General features: G+C 58.7%; 2 protein-coding genes across 2 annotated transcripts in view; both read left to right on the top strand.

Moving 5' to 3' along the window:
- Positions 1–3,430, top strand: part of LOC123254185 (calcineurin-binding protein cabin-1-like) — a gene marked incomplete at its 5' end in the record, with an annotated part of 9,471 nt that extends 6,041 nt beyond the window's left edge. Inside the window, 5 exons of the mRNA XM_044683240.1 lie at positions 760–908; positions 997–1,379; positions 2,425–2,574; positions 2,768–2,970; positions 3,066–3,430. Coding sequence (XP_044539175.1) covers positions 760–908; positions 997–1,379; positions 2,425–2,574; positions 2,768–2,970; positions 3,066–3,209 — 1,029 coding nt within the window. The remainder of the gene's footprint in view (positions 1–759; positions 909–996; positions 1,380–2,424; positions 2,575–2,767; positions 2,971–3,065) is intronic.
- A 10,326-nt stretch (positions 3,431–13,756) lies between these two features.
- LOC123254183 (sushi domain-containing protein 2-like) overlaps positions 13,757–19,038 on the top strand; it is a 15,788-nt gene continuing 10,506 nt past the window's right edge. The window contains exons 1-3 of the mRNA XM_044683239.1: positions 13,757–13,884; positions 14,043–14,165; positions 15,845–15,879. Of these exons, the coding sequence (XP_044539174.1) occupies positions 13,757–13,884; positions 14,043–14,165; positions 15,845–15,879 (286 nt within the window). The remainder of the gene's footprint in view (positions 13,885–14,042; positions 14,166–15,844; positions 15,880–19,038) is intronic.

The following is a 19,038-nucleotide window of genomic DNA, read 5'->3' on the forward strand; positions in this document are numbered from 1 at the left end:
CCCCCCTGGTTGATTTCACCCCCTCCAGCCCCCCTGGTTGATTTCACCTCTCCTGGCACCGCTGGTGCATTTCATTCCTCCAGCATCTCTCTCCAATGCTCTCCCTTTTCTCATCTCCAAAGGCCCTTTCCTAGTATAGACTCATCTCATGCCTGGACTATGGCAACAGCTGCTAGTGGGTGGGCCTGCCTTAAGTCTCCCGGCTCCAGACCAAAGTGATTTTCCTAAAATGTGGGTTTGGGCCATGCCCTCCCCCCCTCAGGAACCACCCTTGGCTCCTCTGGCTTCCAGGATCCAATATGAAATGTTCTGTTCGACACGTCAGCCCTTTCACAACTCGGCGCCTCTGATCTCTCCTTCCCTTCTGCCCACCCGACCCGGCGGCTGCCCCAGGCCCGGCACGCTCTCCCATCTCCCCCTGATTCTTAGAAGTGCTGGTTTGCTCCAGGACTCAGACTGCTTCCTCCAGAGCACGTGGCTCCGCCGTCCCCAAGGCTGGCTCCTCCCCAGGCCTGATTTTTATTTACCCTCCCACAGGTTCTGTTTGTGCCTCCGCCCCCCAGTAGTGTTTTCCCAAAGGGCTCTCTGGCCCTCCAAGGAGCTGCCCGTTTGGTTTTGTTCTTTATCCACCCCCTGGCCCTGGGCAGGACCCTCGGGGGTGAGACAAGCCTGAGAGGCCCCGAGACTCTTGAGGGTGGGCCCAGGAAAGCCTGATGGTGATGGGCCCAAGGCCGTCACTCTTCCTGCTGGACCCTCCAGCCTCTCCCTGACTGCCAGGCAGGCCCACTAGGATCCCAGAGGTCTTGGCTAGTGCTTCGAGGCCCAGGAGGTGAAAACGGGGCAGAGGACAGCTCAGCTGGAGGGTATAAGAGGAGGCCAGATAAGCCTGGGGTCCTCGAATGCCCAAAGTGAGCAAGAGTGAGCCAGGCCCGAGGAACGGCCCGCGGACAGCCGTGTGGAAAGTGAGGCGTTGGGATGACGGCGGCCCTCTTGGAGGGGGCCAGGCCATGTGGGGCCGGCCGGGAGCAGGGGGGAGGCAGCGCCGCGGGGAGCGACACCAGCACCCCCCGCCAGCCACAGCCTTGACCTAAGCGAAGCCGTGGCCAGGAGCGCTCATGATCTGTTTCTTCTTTCTCTTTCCTCGTGCCCACAGGCCACGGGGGACACCCCCACCACGCCCAAGCCCCCCAAGGACGGCAGGGAGAGCTTCTTCTGGGCCAGCACAGCAGCCTCTCCAGCCCTCCAGCCTGCATCCTCGAACCCTGACACGGCCCCTCCCGATGTCCTGCCACGGCCCAGTGATGCACTGCCCAAGGCCAAGCCAGCCTCAGCCTCCAAGGACCCCGAGGCCCTTCCGAGCGGGGCCTGTCCCGCTCCAGGTAAGGCGCCACTCCTCCCCCGGCCCCAGAAGGCTCCCTTCGGGATGGCCAGAGCCGAGTCGGGAGCATCCCTCAGTCAGCGAGTCTGTTGGCAGGGACACCGTGTGGGGAGGGAGGGAGGCCCCAAGGGGAGATTCGTCTGAGTGGAGGAAGGACTGGAGGGGGGACAGAGGCAGCCAGGGGTGGAGGGCGAGCTCTGGGCCACACGCCCGAAGCCTGGGAGTTTAGCGGGCGAGATGGGAGCCGGATGTATCGTCTGGGTGCCCTGCTGGGGAGATGATAGTTAAACCCGTGGGAGCTGCTGAGAGTTTACGAAAGGGGGAGAGCCCTGGGTGGGGCCCCAGCGGTTTCCAAGGCAGCCCCTTCCATGCTGGGAGAGCTCAGTTCAAACCTGCCATCGTGTCCCCGTGTGGGCTGGTTCCAGGCTCTTCTTGTCCCTCAGCTAAGCCTGCAGGAGGGCCTGATGGGAGGACCTGGAGCTGGCTCGGCCCCCTCCTGTGGAGCTTGTGGTCCACTGAGACCCTTGAGCTTGCCTTGGTTCCCAAAGGCTGGCCTCGTGTCCCTGGGTGGTTTGAGCCTGATGCTTGCTGTGGCCGGTCCGGCTGGTGCTGGTTCTGCCCTCCTGCTGCACCTGTGTCTGTGCCCCGGGGCTCCCGCCAGCGTCCAGAGGGCTCTTCCCGCCCCCCCGCCTGGCAGGCACTGCCGTGTGCCCGGCACTGGGCCTGCCTTCCTGGGGAAGCCTGCGCGGGTGGCCTGGCTTCTCCCCCAAACGGAGGCTCTGACTGGAGGGCAGGAGGAGGGACCGGCCAAGGGGGCGGCGAGGCAGACCTCCCCGTCTGGTCTGGAGGTTCTGGGGAGCTTTCCCGGGGGGGGGGTCGAGGGGGCTGCCCACGCCTGCCGGCAGAGCCGCCCATTTCCTCTCACCCAGCGTGTGCCGCTCTGTGGGCTCTTCTGGCTTTAGGGTCCAGGCGCCCTCCATGCCCTGCTCTGGGCATTCGGGCTCCTCCCGCCTTGGGGGACGCCCTGACGCCCTCTTTGCCGTTAGGGGAGGAGCCGGCAGCAGGCGGCCACTCGGGATCTCAGCAGCCGGAGACCCAGCTCGGGCCGCAGGCGGACGCCGTCGCCATGAACCACCCTGAGCTGGGGCCCGCGGAGCCTGGAACTGGCCCCGGCACGGCCCGTGCCTGCAGCCAGGGTAAGGGGGCCCGGCGGGGGGACCCCAGACACCGAGGGGGCTTCTTCAGGCTCAGGGCCTTCCTCCCACCTCTGGACACGGGCCCCGAGGCTCAAGGCTCAAAGGGGAGACTCCCGGGACGTGGTCGGCATTGTCGGGGCTCCTCTGCCTCTGGCCAGGCTCGGACAAGGCCTCCCCCTCTGTCCGTCCTCAGCGTCCAGCTCCAAGGCTTCGGGAAGCCCGGCCCCCCGGGCAGAGCCCCCCCGGGTAAAGGCCCGCCTGCTGCCCTCCATGCCCAAGCTCGTCATCCCCTCCGCCATGGCCAAGTTCCCCCCCGAGATCACCGTCACCCCCCCGACCCCCACGCTCCTGTCCCCCAAGGGCAGCATCTCCGAGGAGACTAAGCAGAAGCTGAAGGTGAGCGGGGCAGGGCGGGGGCGGCGGGCAGGGCGGGGGCGGCGGGCAGCCTCCCCAGCCTGGCCTCACCGGCCCTGTCGGCTTCCGTCTGCCAGTCGGCCATTCTGAGCGCCCAGTCCGCCGCCACCGTGAAGAAGGAGAGCCTTTGCCAGCCGGCCCTGGAGATCCTGGAGATGTCCAGCCAGGAGTCGTCCCTGGAGAGCGAGAGCGACGAGGACGACGACTACATGGACATCTGACCTGCCGCCCGGCCCGGCTCTGGGGCCCTTTTTACGAGGCCGGCACAGAGCGGATCAGGCAGTGCATTTGGAGGAACCCCCCGTGCCGGCGGCATCTTTTTCCACCAGGCGTCGGCTTTGTAAGATGGGGGAGGCGGCGCCGCTGACACCGCGTGGGCCGGCGGCGGCTCCGCTCTCGGCCGCCACAGATTTTTTTCTAATAAAGTGGAAACGTGTGTGGTCGCGTGTGCCTGTGTGAGCTGACCTTCGGGTTCTGCCAGGGGGAGGCCAGGCCTTTTGTCGCCGGCTTCGCCCACCCTCTCGGGAAGCAGAGGCTCCTGGGAGGCCCTGGCTCAGTTCTGGGCACCAGGACCTGCCCAAGCAAGATGATGCTGGGAAGGCTGCTGGGTTTAGGACCAAAGGGGCCTCCCTCTTTTTAAAAATCTTCACCTTCCATCCTAACAACAACCCTAAGACTGAAGGGTACAGGATAGGCAAACAGGATTAAGTGACTTGCCCAGGGTCACCCAGCTGGGAAGTGTCTGAGGCCAGATTTGAACCCAGGACCTCCCATCTCCTGGCCTGGCATTCTATCCCCTGCACCACTCGGCTGACCCCAGGATCCCTCTCTAAGTAGATGCCGTGTCCTTGGGGGCACCCATTCTCCTCTCTAGGACTCCCGGTTCCTCCTTTGTAAAATCAGAAAAAGGATTGGAAGGGACCCAGAGGAGCCTCTAAGCTGATTCAATCCCAGAAGAAATCTAAGCACCTGCCAGGATGGGGAACTCACTCCCTCATAAACAGCCCAACCAATAAGTTTTTCCTGAGAGGAGACCTAAATCTGTGTCTGGTGGTTCCTGCCCATTGCCCTGTGGAGCCAAACAGAACAAGTCTGACCCCGAGGCACTGGGGCTACAGACAGGATCCACTCCAGGTGCTCAGTGTCCCTCTGACACCCCAGGGCTTCCTCTAGAGGACAGGAGGCCTGTCCACTCCCTCCTGATGCAGCCCAAAGATCGATTCCTCCTAAGGTTGTGGACCACTTAGGCTCCCAGATCTTCCTCCCCACACCACGTGATTATGAATGATTTCTTGTATCCAAGGGCAAGACTTCACTTTTATTCCTATTGAATTTCAGCTTCTTCCTCGAAGGCTCCAACCCGTTGGAACCATGGACAAGGGCTCTGGGGACAGCCATGCCCACGGGCCTGAACTGTGAGATTATAGGATGGTCTGGGGTAGATCCATCCTGGCAGCAAGAGTGTGCAGCTGAGCCCCGCATTCCCTTCCCCATCAGGAATTGTAGGATGTTCTACACTCCTTAAAGATCCTTTTGACCGTCAGCCCCCTCCCCTGAGCATTACATTCAGCTTTGTTGGGAACGAGGCTCTGTACACACCTTCTGGAATATCCCATTCCAAGCTCTCTGCTCCTTTATGGGGCTGGTTGCCAAATCCTGTTTGATACTAACACTAGCTCCGTGGCAGTGTTTTTCTTTGACTGAGATGCTCTGGATTTGGGCTAGGATGTTCCTGGGAGTTTTCATCTTGGGGGTTCAGGTGGGCACTGATAAGATCAGGGCTGTTTCACTTTTCTCTAGATGGCATGGCTGGGCTTTCTTGGGGTCCTGGCGTTCTTGTAGCCCAGTGACTCTGTCTTGATGTCTTTCACAGGCCCCTCACCTTATGCTTCCTTCCATTTGGGACCACCATTCAACTGTTTTCCTATGTCATTGGCTTCTCTGTGGTCCAGTTTGGTTTTCGGGGAGTTTGTTGCTCAGGCAGGCTTTGGGCTTTCTGTCCCCAGCCGGTGACTCCTTCAGTCCTTCCCCCATAGTTCTCATTTCCTTTCCCCCAAGCACACTCATTTAACTGACAAAGACTTTGAAAATGTCGCCGGGATTCTTGCAGCTCATCTGTGCTGAAGCCGCGCTTGCCTCGTCTTCCTCTGGGTTTGTGCCTTGAGCATTCCTGCCACCACGGTGGGATTCTGGTTTTCTGCTGCTGTTCTTCCAGCTGCCTTCCTGGCTTTGGACTCCATGTTGGGGCCAGACCCTGACCCTTCTGCAGGGGACAGCTGGGATGACCCTGCTGCTCTTCTATTCCAGGGCAAAGTTTGGTCCCTGCTCCCCTCCTCTGAATTCTGCAAGCTTCTGACCTGTGGTCTGGTGGGCCTGGTTGGAGACTGGGCAGACCACTTCTAGTCGTGGCCTTGATAACCACCTGAAAAGTCCCATTAATTCTGGGTCACTGAAAGTCACTGCCCTAGTAATTTATTTTCAGGCTGGCCATGAGGCCCTGCCTTGTTCCTGGGGTCTGGACTACACAGCTGCTGCCAGCTTCTGGCTTAGGACACGGCCTAGGGCCTGTGACTGTGCCACTCTGGGGAATGCCAACCCTAGATCTAGGGCCCAAGTAGGGAGGGGCAGAGCTCCTGGTGGCACCCATTCCCTGCCCTTGCCCACTTGTCTTGCCCCACGGCAGAGCCTCTGCTCTAACTGAAGTGCTTCTGGCCAGACCCATCCCTGACACCTGCAGGATCTCACCGTCTTCCCCGTGCTGACCTGGGCTACCAAGGGACTCGCTGTGGTTTTCCCTTGGCTTCCCTTTCAGGATTCCATCTGATGCATGTTGCAGCATTCTTGGTGCAGTGAGAGGAGAGCCTGGATCTTCCTGCTTTCCCACAGGTCCAGGGCAGCGTTGGCAACACGATTAAGATGAATGAGACTAATCGGGTTTTTGGCCAGAGCCGGGCATCATATAGATTGCTCTGGTCAGCTTTGGGGCTGTGTTTATTTTATATGCTTTGAGATCACACATACAGTTGGCATGGAAACCCATTCTCCCCATCCATCTTTCTCTTAGAGGCAATGTGTTTGACATACAGTGGTGGGAACATACAGGCTTTTCCATGGGAGACAGTTTCTCCATATTTCATTCATTGTTATTTTATGTTAGCGTACTGTACCAAATCAGGTCTGGGAGGGGGGAAGCTTGGAGACTGCTCTGGCCTCTTTTTGCAGGCACCTGTGTATGGGAGATCTAAGTTAGGGTTTTTAAATCTTTAACATTAATTCACTACATGCTGGTTTGTTGTGAGGTGGCTTCTAGTATTACTGCATGTCAGGGGGGGGATTTCCTAGGAGTTATGGGGAGCCTGCGGGGACTCTGCCATTAGTCTGAATTATTTTTCCGTGTTTCCCTGGGGCTGAGTAAGGATACTGATTGCAATCATTTCAGTAAAGGGGGATGCTAGTGAGAAGAGTCACATAGGGGAAACAGTGAAAACATCCATCCTTCTGATACTGGCTGTGCTGGTTACAGAACTGGTGATGAGCTGTGCTAACCGCTGCAGGCTTTGACGGCTTCCTGCACTGCTTCCTCGTTGCTTTGGCTCCCGCCATCTTTTCATGGCTCAGTGCTGCTCCAGAATTTTCCCAGGAAGGAAGGACAAGCCAGGCTGCATTCTCTTGCCTTCTATTTCCCGTGATCTCTCCAGAGGGGCGAAAAGGTCCTTCCGGACCCAGAGGTGTGTGGAACTCCTCCAGGCTGGGAGGACCAGCTGAGGCTCTCGTGCTCTCTTCTTCAGGGCTGGGCAGCCCATAAGCCATTCTCCTCACTTCTGGGGCAAAGGGCTTTGTTGGCAGGGAACAGAAGCCCGCTACGCCTCGAGCAGTGCTCCCTCCTCTCCGACGGCCCCTTCTCTGCTTTCTCTGCTCCGCTCTTCCCATCGCTCCTCTAGTGTTCTCGAGATCCCTCGCCCGCTCCAGCTGAAGTTTAGGCTCAGCATCCCTGACACTCCGCAGGACTGGGTCAAGCTCTTCTCATCATCCAACCATCTCCTCAGTGTTGCCCGTTAAAAGTTAGGCTGGGGGCAGCTAGGTGGCTCAGTGGATAGAGCGCCAGGCCTGGAGCAGGGAGGTCCTGGGTTTGGATCTGGCCTCGGGCACTTTCTAACTGTGACCCTGGGCAAAGCACATCACTCTTTGCCTCAGTTTCCTCATCGGTAAAATGAGCTGGCCAGCCCCTTCAGTATATTTGTCAAGAAAATCCCAAATGGGGTCACAGAAGGTGAACATGACTGAAATGACTAAATAAACACCACCAAAATCAGTCAATTATGAATTGCAATAAGCTTGGAAAGGAATGTTTTTTAAACCCTTACCGGCTGTCTGATAATCGATACAATATCAGGTCTGAGGCATGAGAACAGTAAGGGGATGAGTGACTCGTCCAGGGTCACACAGCTACGCACTGACTGAGGCCAGATTTGAATCCAGGTCCTCCCAACTTCAGGTCTGGCTCTTCCTCCACTGAGCCGTGAGCTGTCCTGGCAAAGATCTTCCAAAGCAGCGTAAACCTCGTCACGAGACTGGAGGGTCTTTGTAATTTCCCAGACTCCCTCTGTTCCGGCCTGGTTTCCAGAGCCATGACTGGCCCTTCTCAGGGCTGTCCCCACCCCTGTTCTCCCGCCTCGTCCTCGGGCTCAAGCTCAAAGCAGGCTCCAGACAGATGGGCAGGCCGGGGGACGGGAAGCCTAACTGGAGAGGCCTGGGAGGGGTGCAACGTGCTCTTGGAAGGAGAAAAAGGTGGTCTCTGCCGCTGCGCTGCGGCTCCCCAACAGACAGCAGCGGAGATGTCTGGAGAAGGAGCCGTCACTCTCGTGCTTGCCAGCCAGCCAGTGAGGGCCCAAAGCAAGGCCTGGGCTTTGGGGAAGACGCCAGCGGAGGGAGGGACTGAGGCAGAGGAGAAGAGCGAGAGAGCAGGACTTCCCGGGACAATCGACGGTCACTTCCGCAGGACGTGGGTGCTGACGCTTTCCTGTGATTTCTCAGCCATGTCTGATAGATGCGACGCTCTCGGCTGCCTCTCGAAGCGTTTAAGCTTTGGCTCTCCACCGGCCTTGCTGCGTGGATCAGCGATCGTGGTTATCCAAACACAGCGAATCTGGGCCGAGCAAAGGGGCGAACCTGATGGCCCGGGAGAGGACGGAAGGACTTGTCTTTCCATGCGGCTGGTTTGGACAGGAGCGTCCTGCAGGCTCAGCATTAGCAGGCCAAGTCGTGTCCGTGTTGTAGGTCCATAAAATCGTTTGATGTTTGGGTTTAGTAATTTCTCGCTCAGTATCTTGGGGAAATCTATTGCACCTCCCTCATGCAGAGTGGCTCAAAGAAGGAAGAACACACACACACGCTCAGCTGGGCACGGAAGCCTACCTTGCCCAACAGAGAAATGGGAGCAAAGGGGGATAAGGAAGTCACGACAGGGAGGGCAGACACGAGAAAATAGGATGGAACTGTGATGTGAATGGGATCAACTCACCCAGAAAATGCAACTGGCTAGCAGATTTGATGAGAAACCAGAATACAACAATGTGTTGTTTACAACTTCACACACACACACACACACACACACACACACACACACAAAGAGTTAGAACAAGGCAGGGGTCGCAATAATGATCTCAGAAAAAAAACTAAAGCAAAAATAGACCAAATTAAAAGTAACAATCAGGGAAACTACACTTTGCTAATGAAGCAATATCAATACTAAGTAACATGGCACCACATCCAAGTTCTTTTTTTTATTTTAATTTTCCATGGTTCCTTGATTCATGTTCTTACTCTCCCCTTCACCCCACCCCCCCCCACCCTGTAGCTGAGGTGCATTTCCACTGGTTTCTTCATGTGTCATCAATCAAGACCTATTTCCATATTATTAATTTTGCACTGGGGTGGTCGGTTAAAGTCTCCATCCCCAATAATATCCCCATCAGTCCATGTGATCAAGCAGTTGTTTTTCTTTTGCGTTTCCTCTCCTGCAGTTCTTCCTCTGAACGTGGGTAGTGCTCTTTCACATCCAAATTCTTAAAGGAAAAGTTCCACGAGTTACAGAAGGAAACTGACAGTAAAACTATACTAGTTGAGGCCCTCATCCTTCCCCTCTCAGAACTAGATAAATCTAATCATAAAATAAACAAAGAAGTTAAGAGATGAATAGAACTTTAGGGATGTTAGATATGATAGACCTCTGAAGAAAACTGAATGGAAATAGAAGAGTGTACCTTTTCCTCAGCAGCACATGACACCTTCACCAAAAGCACAAATATTCATTGCACCCTTTGGGGACCACAAGGCCATAAAAATTGTATTCAATAAAAGATAGTGGAAGCAGAGATTGAAATGATTAGACTATTATTCCATTAAACTATGTAACCCTAAAGAATGAATGGTGCAAAGAACAAATCATAGAAACAATGAATGATTTCATGAAAGATAATGGCAACAAGAAGGCAAAATGTGTGGAACACAGTCAAAGCAGTACTTGGTGGGGGGGGGGGGGATATTCTGTGTGTCTCCAAATGCTTCCATCAGTAAGAGAGCAGAGCCGTGAGCTGGGCATGCCGCTAAAGCACCCCACCAAAGAAGGCAGGGCGAGTCCCCAGTTACACACCAAACTGGAAAGCCTGAACAATTCAAGGAGAGAACAGAAAAATGAAGAATGGAGAGGACGTGGCTGTTACCAATAAAGCTTGGAGCTGGTCTCATGGACCCAACCAATAAAATGGATAAATCTTTGACTAATTTGATTTACAAAGAGAAGTGAGGGACCAAATGACTCGGGTAAAAATTAAACAGGTGCTGCTACTTCTGATGACAAGAAAGTGACCATTGGGGGCTACTTTCACGCTAATAAAATTATCGTCTAAGGGAAACGTCTGTCACCCAGAATGGAAAAGGAAATGGGACACAGAAGAAGCCTTGCGGAGAACACCTTGAGGCTGCCTACCCATTGGGTGAAGGCCAGGTGGAGGGTCTGCGCTGGAGGCGCTGCTCAGGACACCAGTGACAAGGGCAGGAGCGTACCCCGTGGGCTGTGGAAAGCTGGAAGAAGCGGACGTTCTCCAGTGAGGAAGAGCATTTGGCCAAAGCCTTTGGCCAAGATGATCTGGGCCGGGACTTTCCCAGAAGCCTCCGCTCTGAGATGGGGGGACAAGGAGGTGATGTAGCTCCACGGGAGGAAGGAGGAGGGAGCCTCCCTGCCAGAACAGCCTGGAGGTAGAGAAAGCCCGGCAGTCCTCATGGCTCATGGGCAGACCGAGCCAACACTCAGAAAGGCTCCTCCTCCCTGCAAGCCAGCAGCCATGGGGGAGCACAGGAAGGTGCCAGCTTGGCCCGACCATGGACAGCGGCCCAAAGGGCTGGGAATCCGCCCACAAAGAGAAGGCAGCTCTGCAGGGCAGCCAGACAGGCAGAGAGGAGCACAAAGCCAGCCCAAGCCAGAGGATGGAAATGAGGAAAGCAGAGTCCGGAAGCCTCAGCCTCCCCAGGTTGCATCTGGTCTTGTGACTCTGGACCAGTCACTTCCCGGGACCCACCCACAGGGATGACCACCAGGGGGCCTGGGAGGAGGGGAGTGAGGAGGCCCCACCCCTAAAGAAGCCCTGGCGGGGAGGGGAGCCATGGCTCTGCAGCAACAGGGGAGGGAGCCAGGAGGTCCTGAGTTCAAGTGTGACCCCAGGCCTTCGAAGCTATGTGACCCTGGGCCAGTCCCTTACCCCCCAGACCCTGCCTTCTCCAGCCCCAGGTGTGGATAGCGGGCAGCTGCTGGAGGGAAGTGACCCACCCAGGGGCACCCCGCCATGCTGCCCCCCTGGACCCCAGCCATGCGTTTCCTGGCTGTGTGACCCTGGGTGGCTCACATGCCCCCGTACCCCAGGCTCCTGGTCTTTCAGCTCTCTGGCCAGGGTTCGAGAAAAGCCAAAGGTCCTCCCCCTGGGCTCCGCCACTGCCCTGGCCAGGCTCCTCTTCCTTCCCAGGCTGGAGAAGAGCCAATGAGGAGGATCCAGGTGGTTCTGGGCCCTGGCCCCAGCCTCCCGGGAGAAGGGGGAGGTCCTTCGTGCAGCCAGCCCGCCCCTCTGGCTCTGTGCTGGGCACCCGCCAGACATCTCCCTCCGCCTGCCAGTCGGGTAGCCTTATCCCCATTTTACAGAGGGAGAAACTGAGGGAAAGGCTTGTCCAGGGTCTGCGGCTTCCCCTGACTCGCTGGCTGCCCTGCCCCTCCTGCTGTGGCCCCTGAGGGGTTCCTAGAGAGGGCGGGTCCCCCATGAGGCCCAGGGGGCAGAGCAGCAGGCTTAGAACCTGGGGGAGGGAGGCTGGCCACAGATGCTTCCAGGCTGCGTGACCCTGGGCAAGTCATTTCACCCTGTGGGGTCACCCGGCACACCGCTGGGGCCTCCCTTCCTACAGATCCGGCTTTCCCAAGGAGGGGGTGGAGCACAAAGAGCTTCCACTGTCATAGAGCCACCACCCCCCCGCCCCCAGGAAGAACTGCTCTCTCCCCTGCCCCAATGAAGCTGGGTGGCCAGCAGGGCAGAAGAGCTTGCTGGGAGCTGCAGTCGGTGGCCACCTGGTTCTGCTCCTCTCGCTCTGCATCCCTTCCTGGTGGTTCTTCCAGGCACAGGACTTCCTGCACTTCTGCACTCCCTCTGTGCAGTGTTCTGTCCCTGCCACATGCCACAGCTCGTGCTCCCAGACGGACGCCCTTCGTTTCACCCCACAAAGAGCTGGTGTGGCTACTAATGTTTTGTACCTGTTGTTGCATGGTTGCGCCAAAGGACTTTGGGCAGAGTTTCTTCTCCAGCTCCACCAACAATGCACCAGTGCCAGTGTGTGCCCATCCCTGCCCACATTTCTCACTGCAGGCTCTCTGCTGGGTGGGAGGTGGCTCTCAGCACTGCTTTTCTCCACCCATTGTGGATCCTCTTGATTTCTTCATCTGTGAGCTGCCTCCGGAGCCCCTCGACCCTCTGTCCATCAGGGAATGTCCCTCCTGGTCCTGGGACTTAGTTCTTGGGATGCCGGAGAAATGGGGCCCTCATCCAAGGTGCCCCTGTAAGGGTTAAATGTAGTGCTTAGACTTCAATTATGTGAAATATCACAGTTGCCAGAGTTCTACCTCCAGTCCAAAGTTTATCAAAGTAGAGGGGAAGCCATAAAGCAGAGAAATGTTAGAGAAGATACCTATGTCAGGAGGGCCGGTAGTGGGTGACTAGGAGGCCTCCTCCAAGATGGAAGCTAGTCTCTCAGGAAACCCGGAAAGGAGTCAGAATCTAAGTTGAAGCCACGATCCAACCTTCAGTCTCCAGGGAAGAGCCTTCGAAGACCATCTCCACGAGCCTCCTCTTCCCCAGACTTGCTGCTCAGGGATTTCCTGCCTTTAATGGTGCTTTCCTGTTCCTGCCCCTCTTCCAGGGGCCAATTACAGCCTCCGAATTGTCCTGCCCCACCCAGGGGCAGCATCTGTGGGATTGACTTGTCGCCTCTTGGGGTGTTTGCTCTCTTCCTGCATTCACACGGTCCTGAGTTAGCCAGCGGGTTGCAGACTTCCTTTGGAGGTGCTTCAGGGCCGAGTGTGACTCTTATGGCTTTTGGTGACTAATTCAGAAGTGGCCAAAGGAGAGTCAGTCCTGGCCTTGCAAGCTAGTGAGGCTCTCAGTGGGGCTGCTTAAGTTATTGTTTCAGAGAGACAAAGAGCCAAGGATTCCCTTTGACGCCCCCTCATGCCTGCCATCTTGGTCCTGTGGTGTTGCAGCCCGACGATCCGTCTTCCGTCCTGGAGAGCTCTCGGGCCTCTTCCCTTCCCCACAGAGCTGCCGGGCAGCCTCCTCCGCGGCCCCTTTGGGTGTCCATCTTGTGCCCATTCTGGCTGGGTGCTCTGTGGCCAGCCTCTCTGGGCCCATGGAACCCTCCAGGGTGGCCCCTCGGCCCGGGCTACTCTGCCCATCCGCCCCCCTGCCTCAGCCACACACTGCCTTCCTCCACGTGCGCTGACCTCCGAGTCACCTTCTCACTAGTGTGGTGGGGAGCCTTGAAGGGTGGGACCAGCAGGCCCGAGGCCAGGGAGGAGGCCCAGCCCCTGTGGTCCGCAGCCCTAAGAAGGCCATCAGAGTAGAGGCCCAGGGAGTCCCCGGCCACCAGCAGGAGGCTGCTGGCCTTCTTCTTTGGGGTACATGGAGGAGGCATCTGGGCCTTCCCGGAGGAGCTCCAGGAGGGGCCCAACAAAGCGCCATGGACGCAGACCACGAGAGAGACGGGACCCAGGAGGCCTGAACCGCCTCTTGTTCTATTCAGGGGGAAACTGAGGCGCAGACAGGGGCAGTCACACACAACCGTCTGAGACGGGATTAGAACCCGGAGCTTCCTGATTCCAGACTCTTGTAAAGTGCAATTGCTGTTGGAGCTCATCCTCTGCGTAAAGGTGAGAAAGGCCTGAGTGGCTCCACGGTGCAGGGAAGGGCGAGCCGGGCCTGGTGTCGGGAGGACTTGGCGCTGCAGGCGCGGAGCTGAGCCCGGGCTCGGGAAGGACATGAGACTCTGAGCTTAGCTTGAAAGCAAGGAGGGTTCACTTAGGGCCCTGCGGAGAGCAGCCGGGAGGAGGTCGGGAGGCCGGCAAAGCCACCCCCCGCCCCAGACACCATCCACTGTGGGGAGACGGGCCTCTGGGCTAACACTCGGGCATGGGGGGGCTCTGTGGGGAGACCTGAGGATGACCCTCCTAGAGCAGGCGATGGAAGGCTGGCTGAGGTCCGGTGCCACGAGGCGAGCCAAGGAATGGCCTGCTTACAGCCTGCCTGCAGCACGCCTGCAGCTTTGGGGCCTTGAAGCCCAGGACGCTGGGTTCGAGTGTGGCTTCAGGTGCTTCCTGGCTGTGTCACCCTGGGCAAGTCTCTTGCCTGGCCGCCCGGCCCTCACGGCTCTAAGACAGAGGAGGAAGCTGCATCTGCACTTGTTCTCTCAAAGATTCAGCAGGCTCTGGGCCATCCGGCTTCATTGGCCCGTCGCTTCCCTCACAGAAAGCCTGCAGCAGCTCCCTCGGGCCTCCCTGCCTCGGCCCCGCGTCAGTCAGAGGTGACGGATCAGGGCTGGAATGTGGGTGAGTGCCAGGGCCCCCGACTGCCCGCGACGGGTGGCACCAGGCACTGTGCCAACCTCCCCATTCTCAGAGCGGTCTGCTCAGCTCCCGGTCGCCCTCTCTGCTCTTTCCATGCAGGCTTGGCCAGGGCGTGGAGCCCTCCACAGCCTCCCTGCTCTCCTGCAGGAGGGCTCTGAGCACTCAGCCCTGGGCACCCGGGGAAACTGAGTCCTGGGCAGGGCAGTGACCAGCTACCTTTCCTTCCCCCTCTCTCCTCGCTGTCTCCCTGTCTCTGTCTCTCTGTCTCTGTCTCTCTCTGTCTCTCTGTGGCTGTCTCCCTCCCTCCCCCCCTCCCCGGCTCTGGAAGCTTCAGGGTTTCCCAGGGTTGGCATCTCTTGTTGGGCTTTGTTGTCCCTCCCCGGGTGAATGGCAGCCTGGGAGCGGTTGGCCTTCCGGGGATTATGGCCGGAGCTTTGACTTTCCTGGTGGGGCTGGGCTGGGATTTCCCCGGGTAGAGGCGGCAGTGGCCGGACCGGTTGCTGCTTGGGCAGCCTTCGTGCCCTCCTCCCGGAGCCTCCTCAGATCTCCGGCTCTCTCTAGGGGTGTCTCCCCTCTGCTGGGGTCTGGCTCCCAGCCACGGAGGCTTCCAGCCAGCCCCCAGACCGAGGGCGAGCATGCTCAGTGAGGCAGGGAGGCTCTGAAGCATTCCGGCCACCGTCTTCCACCCCCGCCCCCGCCCCATCGTGGCTCACCTCTGCGGGGAGCCTTTGGACGGAAGCCAGAACTGCCCGTGGGTTAGGGGTTGGGGCAGCCCAGCAGGGCCCAAGGCAGGGAGCCCTGGGCCTCCCCTTCCGGCTCCCTCGGCCCTTGTTTTCAGGCCCCGTCCCAGCCCCGGCCCCCCGAAGCTTGTTCTTTGAACCCAAGTGGCCGACCTCCCGTGTCTCCCTATTAAATTTCAACCTTTAGCTGGGTGGCTGCCCACCGCCCCAGCCGTCCCCATCTGCCGGGCAAAGGAGACTCTCCCAAGGGCTCTCCGATGGGTGACAGTCCTGGACTTCCTCCAGGAACCAGTCAAGCAAGCCGGGTTCTCGCTGCCCTCGTGACGTTCCGGCCGCCTCTCGCCCTCTTCCCGTCCCCTGGTGGCCCTTCTACTTCCTGGAGCCCCTCCTCTGCCCCCCCCCAGTTCTCTCAGGGCCAGATGTGTCATTGGAGGGGGGGGCGGCACCACCTGGCCCAGGACCTCTCAGGGCTGTTGGAAGGAATTCGGTGGATCCCGTTAGACAGCTTTGATAAGCCCGGCCAGACGGCAGGGAGAGGAATAGTCCCAGCAGCCTCCACGAGGGCCAGGCTGTGCTGGGGAAACCGAGGCTCTGCTCTGGCAGGGGAGCCAGATGGGAAGGGAGGAGGGGCCATTCCAGGGGAACCTGCGGCTCGTTCATTCCCTTTATTAAGCCTTCATCCACCCTGGCCTGGGTAAGCCCTGCTCTCCTGCTATGGGGAGGGACTGGCTGCCGGGAGCCACAGAGGAAAAGCTGGATGGGGCGGCAGGGCTGGGGTGCAGGCCGGGGTGCACTTCCCTTCCCTCAGGGCCCTCTTCCTTATCTCCTCACTTATCTCGGGGTTCAGCCCAGTGAGTCACTTTGGCTCTCTCCATCGAGAGAGAGCAAAGGTTGCACAAGCGCCCTGGCAGGGAGAGCAGAGGCTGAATCACAACAGAGCCGCCCACCTCCTTGGGCTTGTCAGTCAGTGGTTGCCATCCCACCCTCCTCCTCAACTAGGTCTCCCCCTTCTGGGAGCCTCCCCTCCCCCCAAGACCTTTCTAGGCCCTCTGAGTGCTCAAGCCTTGTCCCATGCTGGTTTTCTTCTGCTAGCTTTACTCTTAACATTGAAGAAACCCCACATCTCCCTCGTTCCCTTCTGTACGTGCCTTTGCTCGGTCCATAGCAGCCCCTCAGGCAGAGAGATCCCCCCTTTTCCTCCTCCCCCGCCTCTCCCTTTCCCTCCCCTCCCCATCTCCATCCCCCTCCTTTTCTTCCGCCCCTCCCCCCTCCTCCAACGGCTTCCCAGGGGGGCTCTGGGAGGGCTCAGTCTTCCTCTCAGGCTGCCCCCCCTTCCCCAGACGCAGGCCCTGCGCTTAGTCAGGCCGTCCATAGCATTCTGGCACTCGTCTTCCCTGCCTCCTGCTCGGTCTGCTTTCCCAGCACTGAGGGCGCAGGGCAGGCTGGCCTTGGCTCCCAGCACCCATTTGGCCTTCCCCAGAGGGGTTTGGCGGCCGCCCTGGGGGAGGCGTGGGCAGAGGTCGGTCCCTTAATGCCAGTGAGGGGCCCTGCTTGAGGCCTGCCTTCAGGGGCCCGATGCTGACTCCCAGAGGCCCCGGATGAAGGCTCGAGCAGGGGAGACGTTGAGCTCCCTCCTCAGACCCCCCGCAAGGTCAGGAGGTCCCACCGAGCAGCCATCGGGTCCTGGGTTCGAGCCGCCTGAGCGGGGCTGGGCTGTCCTGGGCTGGGGCCTTCCCGCCTCTCTTCAGAGCTTCCTTATTCCATCATGGGGCAGTTGGCAGAGGTTGTGCTGGGTGCCGGGGCGCAGAGGCAGGTCACTGCCCTCAAGATGCCTCCACTGAGCCCAGGAAGGAGACAGCCACGGAGCCCCGGGCTGGCCTGGCACGGCCGGGCACCTGGAGGGCTCCCGCCACGTCTGCCGTGTCCGAGCCCACGTCCACAGAGCCGGAGCCCCTGGAGACACCCTCCCCCCAGACCAGGTCCATCGGGCCGGCTCTCCCCCTCCTGCCAAGCTGCCCTTCTTCCTGCAAGGGAGGACAAGAGGGACTGAGTGACTCCGAAGACGGCCACATGCCCGCAGGCTCGGGGCTCCTGTGCCCAGCTCTCCAGGCCACGCTGCCTTTGTTTCCTTCCTCGGGCTTGTTTGTAAACAAGGTGCGGTGACTTGGCCAGGATCACACAGCTAGAAAGCGTCTGAGGCCAGGATGGAGGGGAGGAAGGTGAGTTTCCCTGACTCCCCGCCTGGTGCTGCTCCGGTGGCAGCCCCACACTCCCTCCCAAGGCAGGCACCCGCTTTCTCTCCGATTCTTTGTCCCCTCCTGCACATGAGGCTCGGCTCAGCTCTCTCTTCAGCGGAGGGGGCTCGGGGTCTGTCACAGGGGAGGAGCCCCAGTTCTTAACCTCCCCAGAGGCCGCAGGTCTCTGAACCTTGAAGGGGGCTGTGGGTGGATGGCATTGAGGAGAGGCAGCGCTGCCCAGTCGTCAGCCTTAGTGTCTCTAACAGTGGTCCAAGCCCAGCGGCGACACCGAGGTCAGCCCCACTCAGCGCCTGCTTCAGCTGGGACAGCTCGTTCTCCTCCGCCCATCCCTTGGCAGGGGCTGCCCTCGCACGTGTGAGCTCTGCTTCGCCCACAAAATTGTACCGGCTTCTCAGAGCCACAGGGGAGGGTCGGGCGAAGGGCCCCCCCAAGGGGTGAGCGGCGAGCCCAAACGCCCAAGGCTGGAGGTCCCGTCTCCGGATCGCTGCCCGGTCGCCTATGGCCGAGGGAAGAAACACAAGAAGGGCGGCCGGGCGGCTGCTGCTTGGCTCCCTTCATTCCACGGTGCCCTGACACCCATAAGAGAGGGCTCCCATCCCCTATTCCAGAGGGAGCTCCCCTCGGCCCCCTCACTTCATCACCCCAAAGCACAAAGTCTTTCAGTCAGAGCCCATGGGTGCAGCTCAGCGGAGGTGGCTCTGGGGCCTGCCCATCGGGGGGGCCTCTTCTACTCATGATCCTGTCTGTACTCTACTCGGCTGGCCAGCCAGCGGCCACCAGCAACCTTCCCAGAGTGCCACTCCCTTACCCAAGGACTGCACTGGCTCCCTGTTCCTTCTCCACTGAGCTTTGGCACCTCAGCCCTGCCTTTGCAGCTCATCCTATTACTCCTGCTTCCTGAACCTGTGCTCAGCCAAAGCGGCCTTCTAGAAGGATGTGCTCTGCCACCCCCTGTCCTGGCATCTTCTCAGCTCTGCCCCCTGGAATCCTTTGCTTCGAGAAAGTGCCCTGAATGTCTCACAATTAAAGAAATGCACATCAAAGCAACTCCTGGTAGCACCTCACCTAGCAGGCTAGCCAATATGGCAGCTAATAAATGCTAGAGGGGATGCGGCAAAACTGGGACCCTGATGCATTGCTGGTGGAGTTGTGAACTGAACCAACCATTCTGGAGGGCAATTTGGAACTAGGCCCAAAGAGTGATAAAAGACTGCCTGCCCTTTGATCCAGCCATACCATTGCTGGGATTGTACCCCAAAGAGATCAGAAGGAAAAAGACTTGTACAAAAACATTCATAGCTGCGCTCATTGTGCTGGCAAAAAATTGGGGGCAGCTGGGTGGCTCAGTGGATTGAGAGCCAGACCTAGAGACAGGGGGTCCTAGGTTCAAGTCTGGCCTCAGACACTTCCCAGCTGTGTGACCCTGGGCGAGTCACTTGACCCCCATTGCCTATCTTTACCACTCTTCTGCCTTGAAGGTGAGGGTTTAAAAAAAAACAAAAACTGGAAAACGAGTGGATGCCCTTCAATTGTGGAATGGCTGGACACACTGTGGTATCTGCTGGTGCTGGAATCCTATTGTGCTCAAAGGAATAATCAAGTGGAGGAATTCCATGTGAACTGGAAAGGCCTCCAGAAATTGATGCAGAGTGAAAGGAGCAGAGCCAGAAGAACATTGTACACAGAGACGGATACATTGTAGCACAATCGAATGTAATTGACTTCGCTACTAGCAGCAGGCAATGACCCAGGACAAACCGGAGGGGCTTGGGAGAAAGAACTGGGGGAGCAGAAAGGCCGCAGCAAAACCTGGTTATGGGCGAGGGTTGGGGGTCCCGGTTTTAACCAAGTAAGGTGGGGCCAAGTATTGAGTGATGACAGCCCAGGGGAACTGCTGGTG

Source organism: Gracilinanus agilis, unplaced genomic scaffold (assembly GCF_016433145.1).
Source record: "Gracilinanus agilis isolate LMUSP501 unplaced genomic scaffold, AgileGrace unplaced_scaffold171, whole genome shotgun sequence".
Lineage (NCBI taxonomy): Eukaryota > Metazoa > Chordata > Mammalia > Didelphimorphia > Didelphidae > Gracilinanus > Gracilinanus agilis.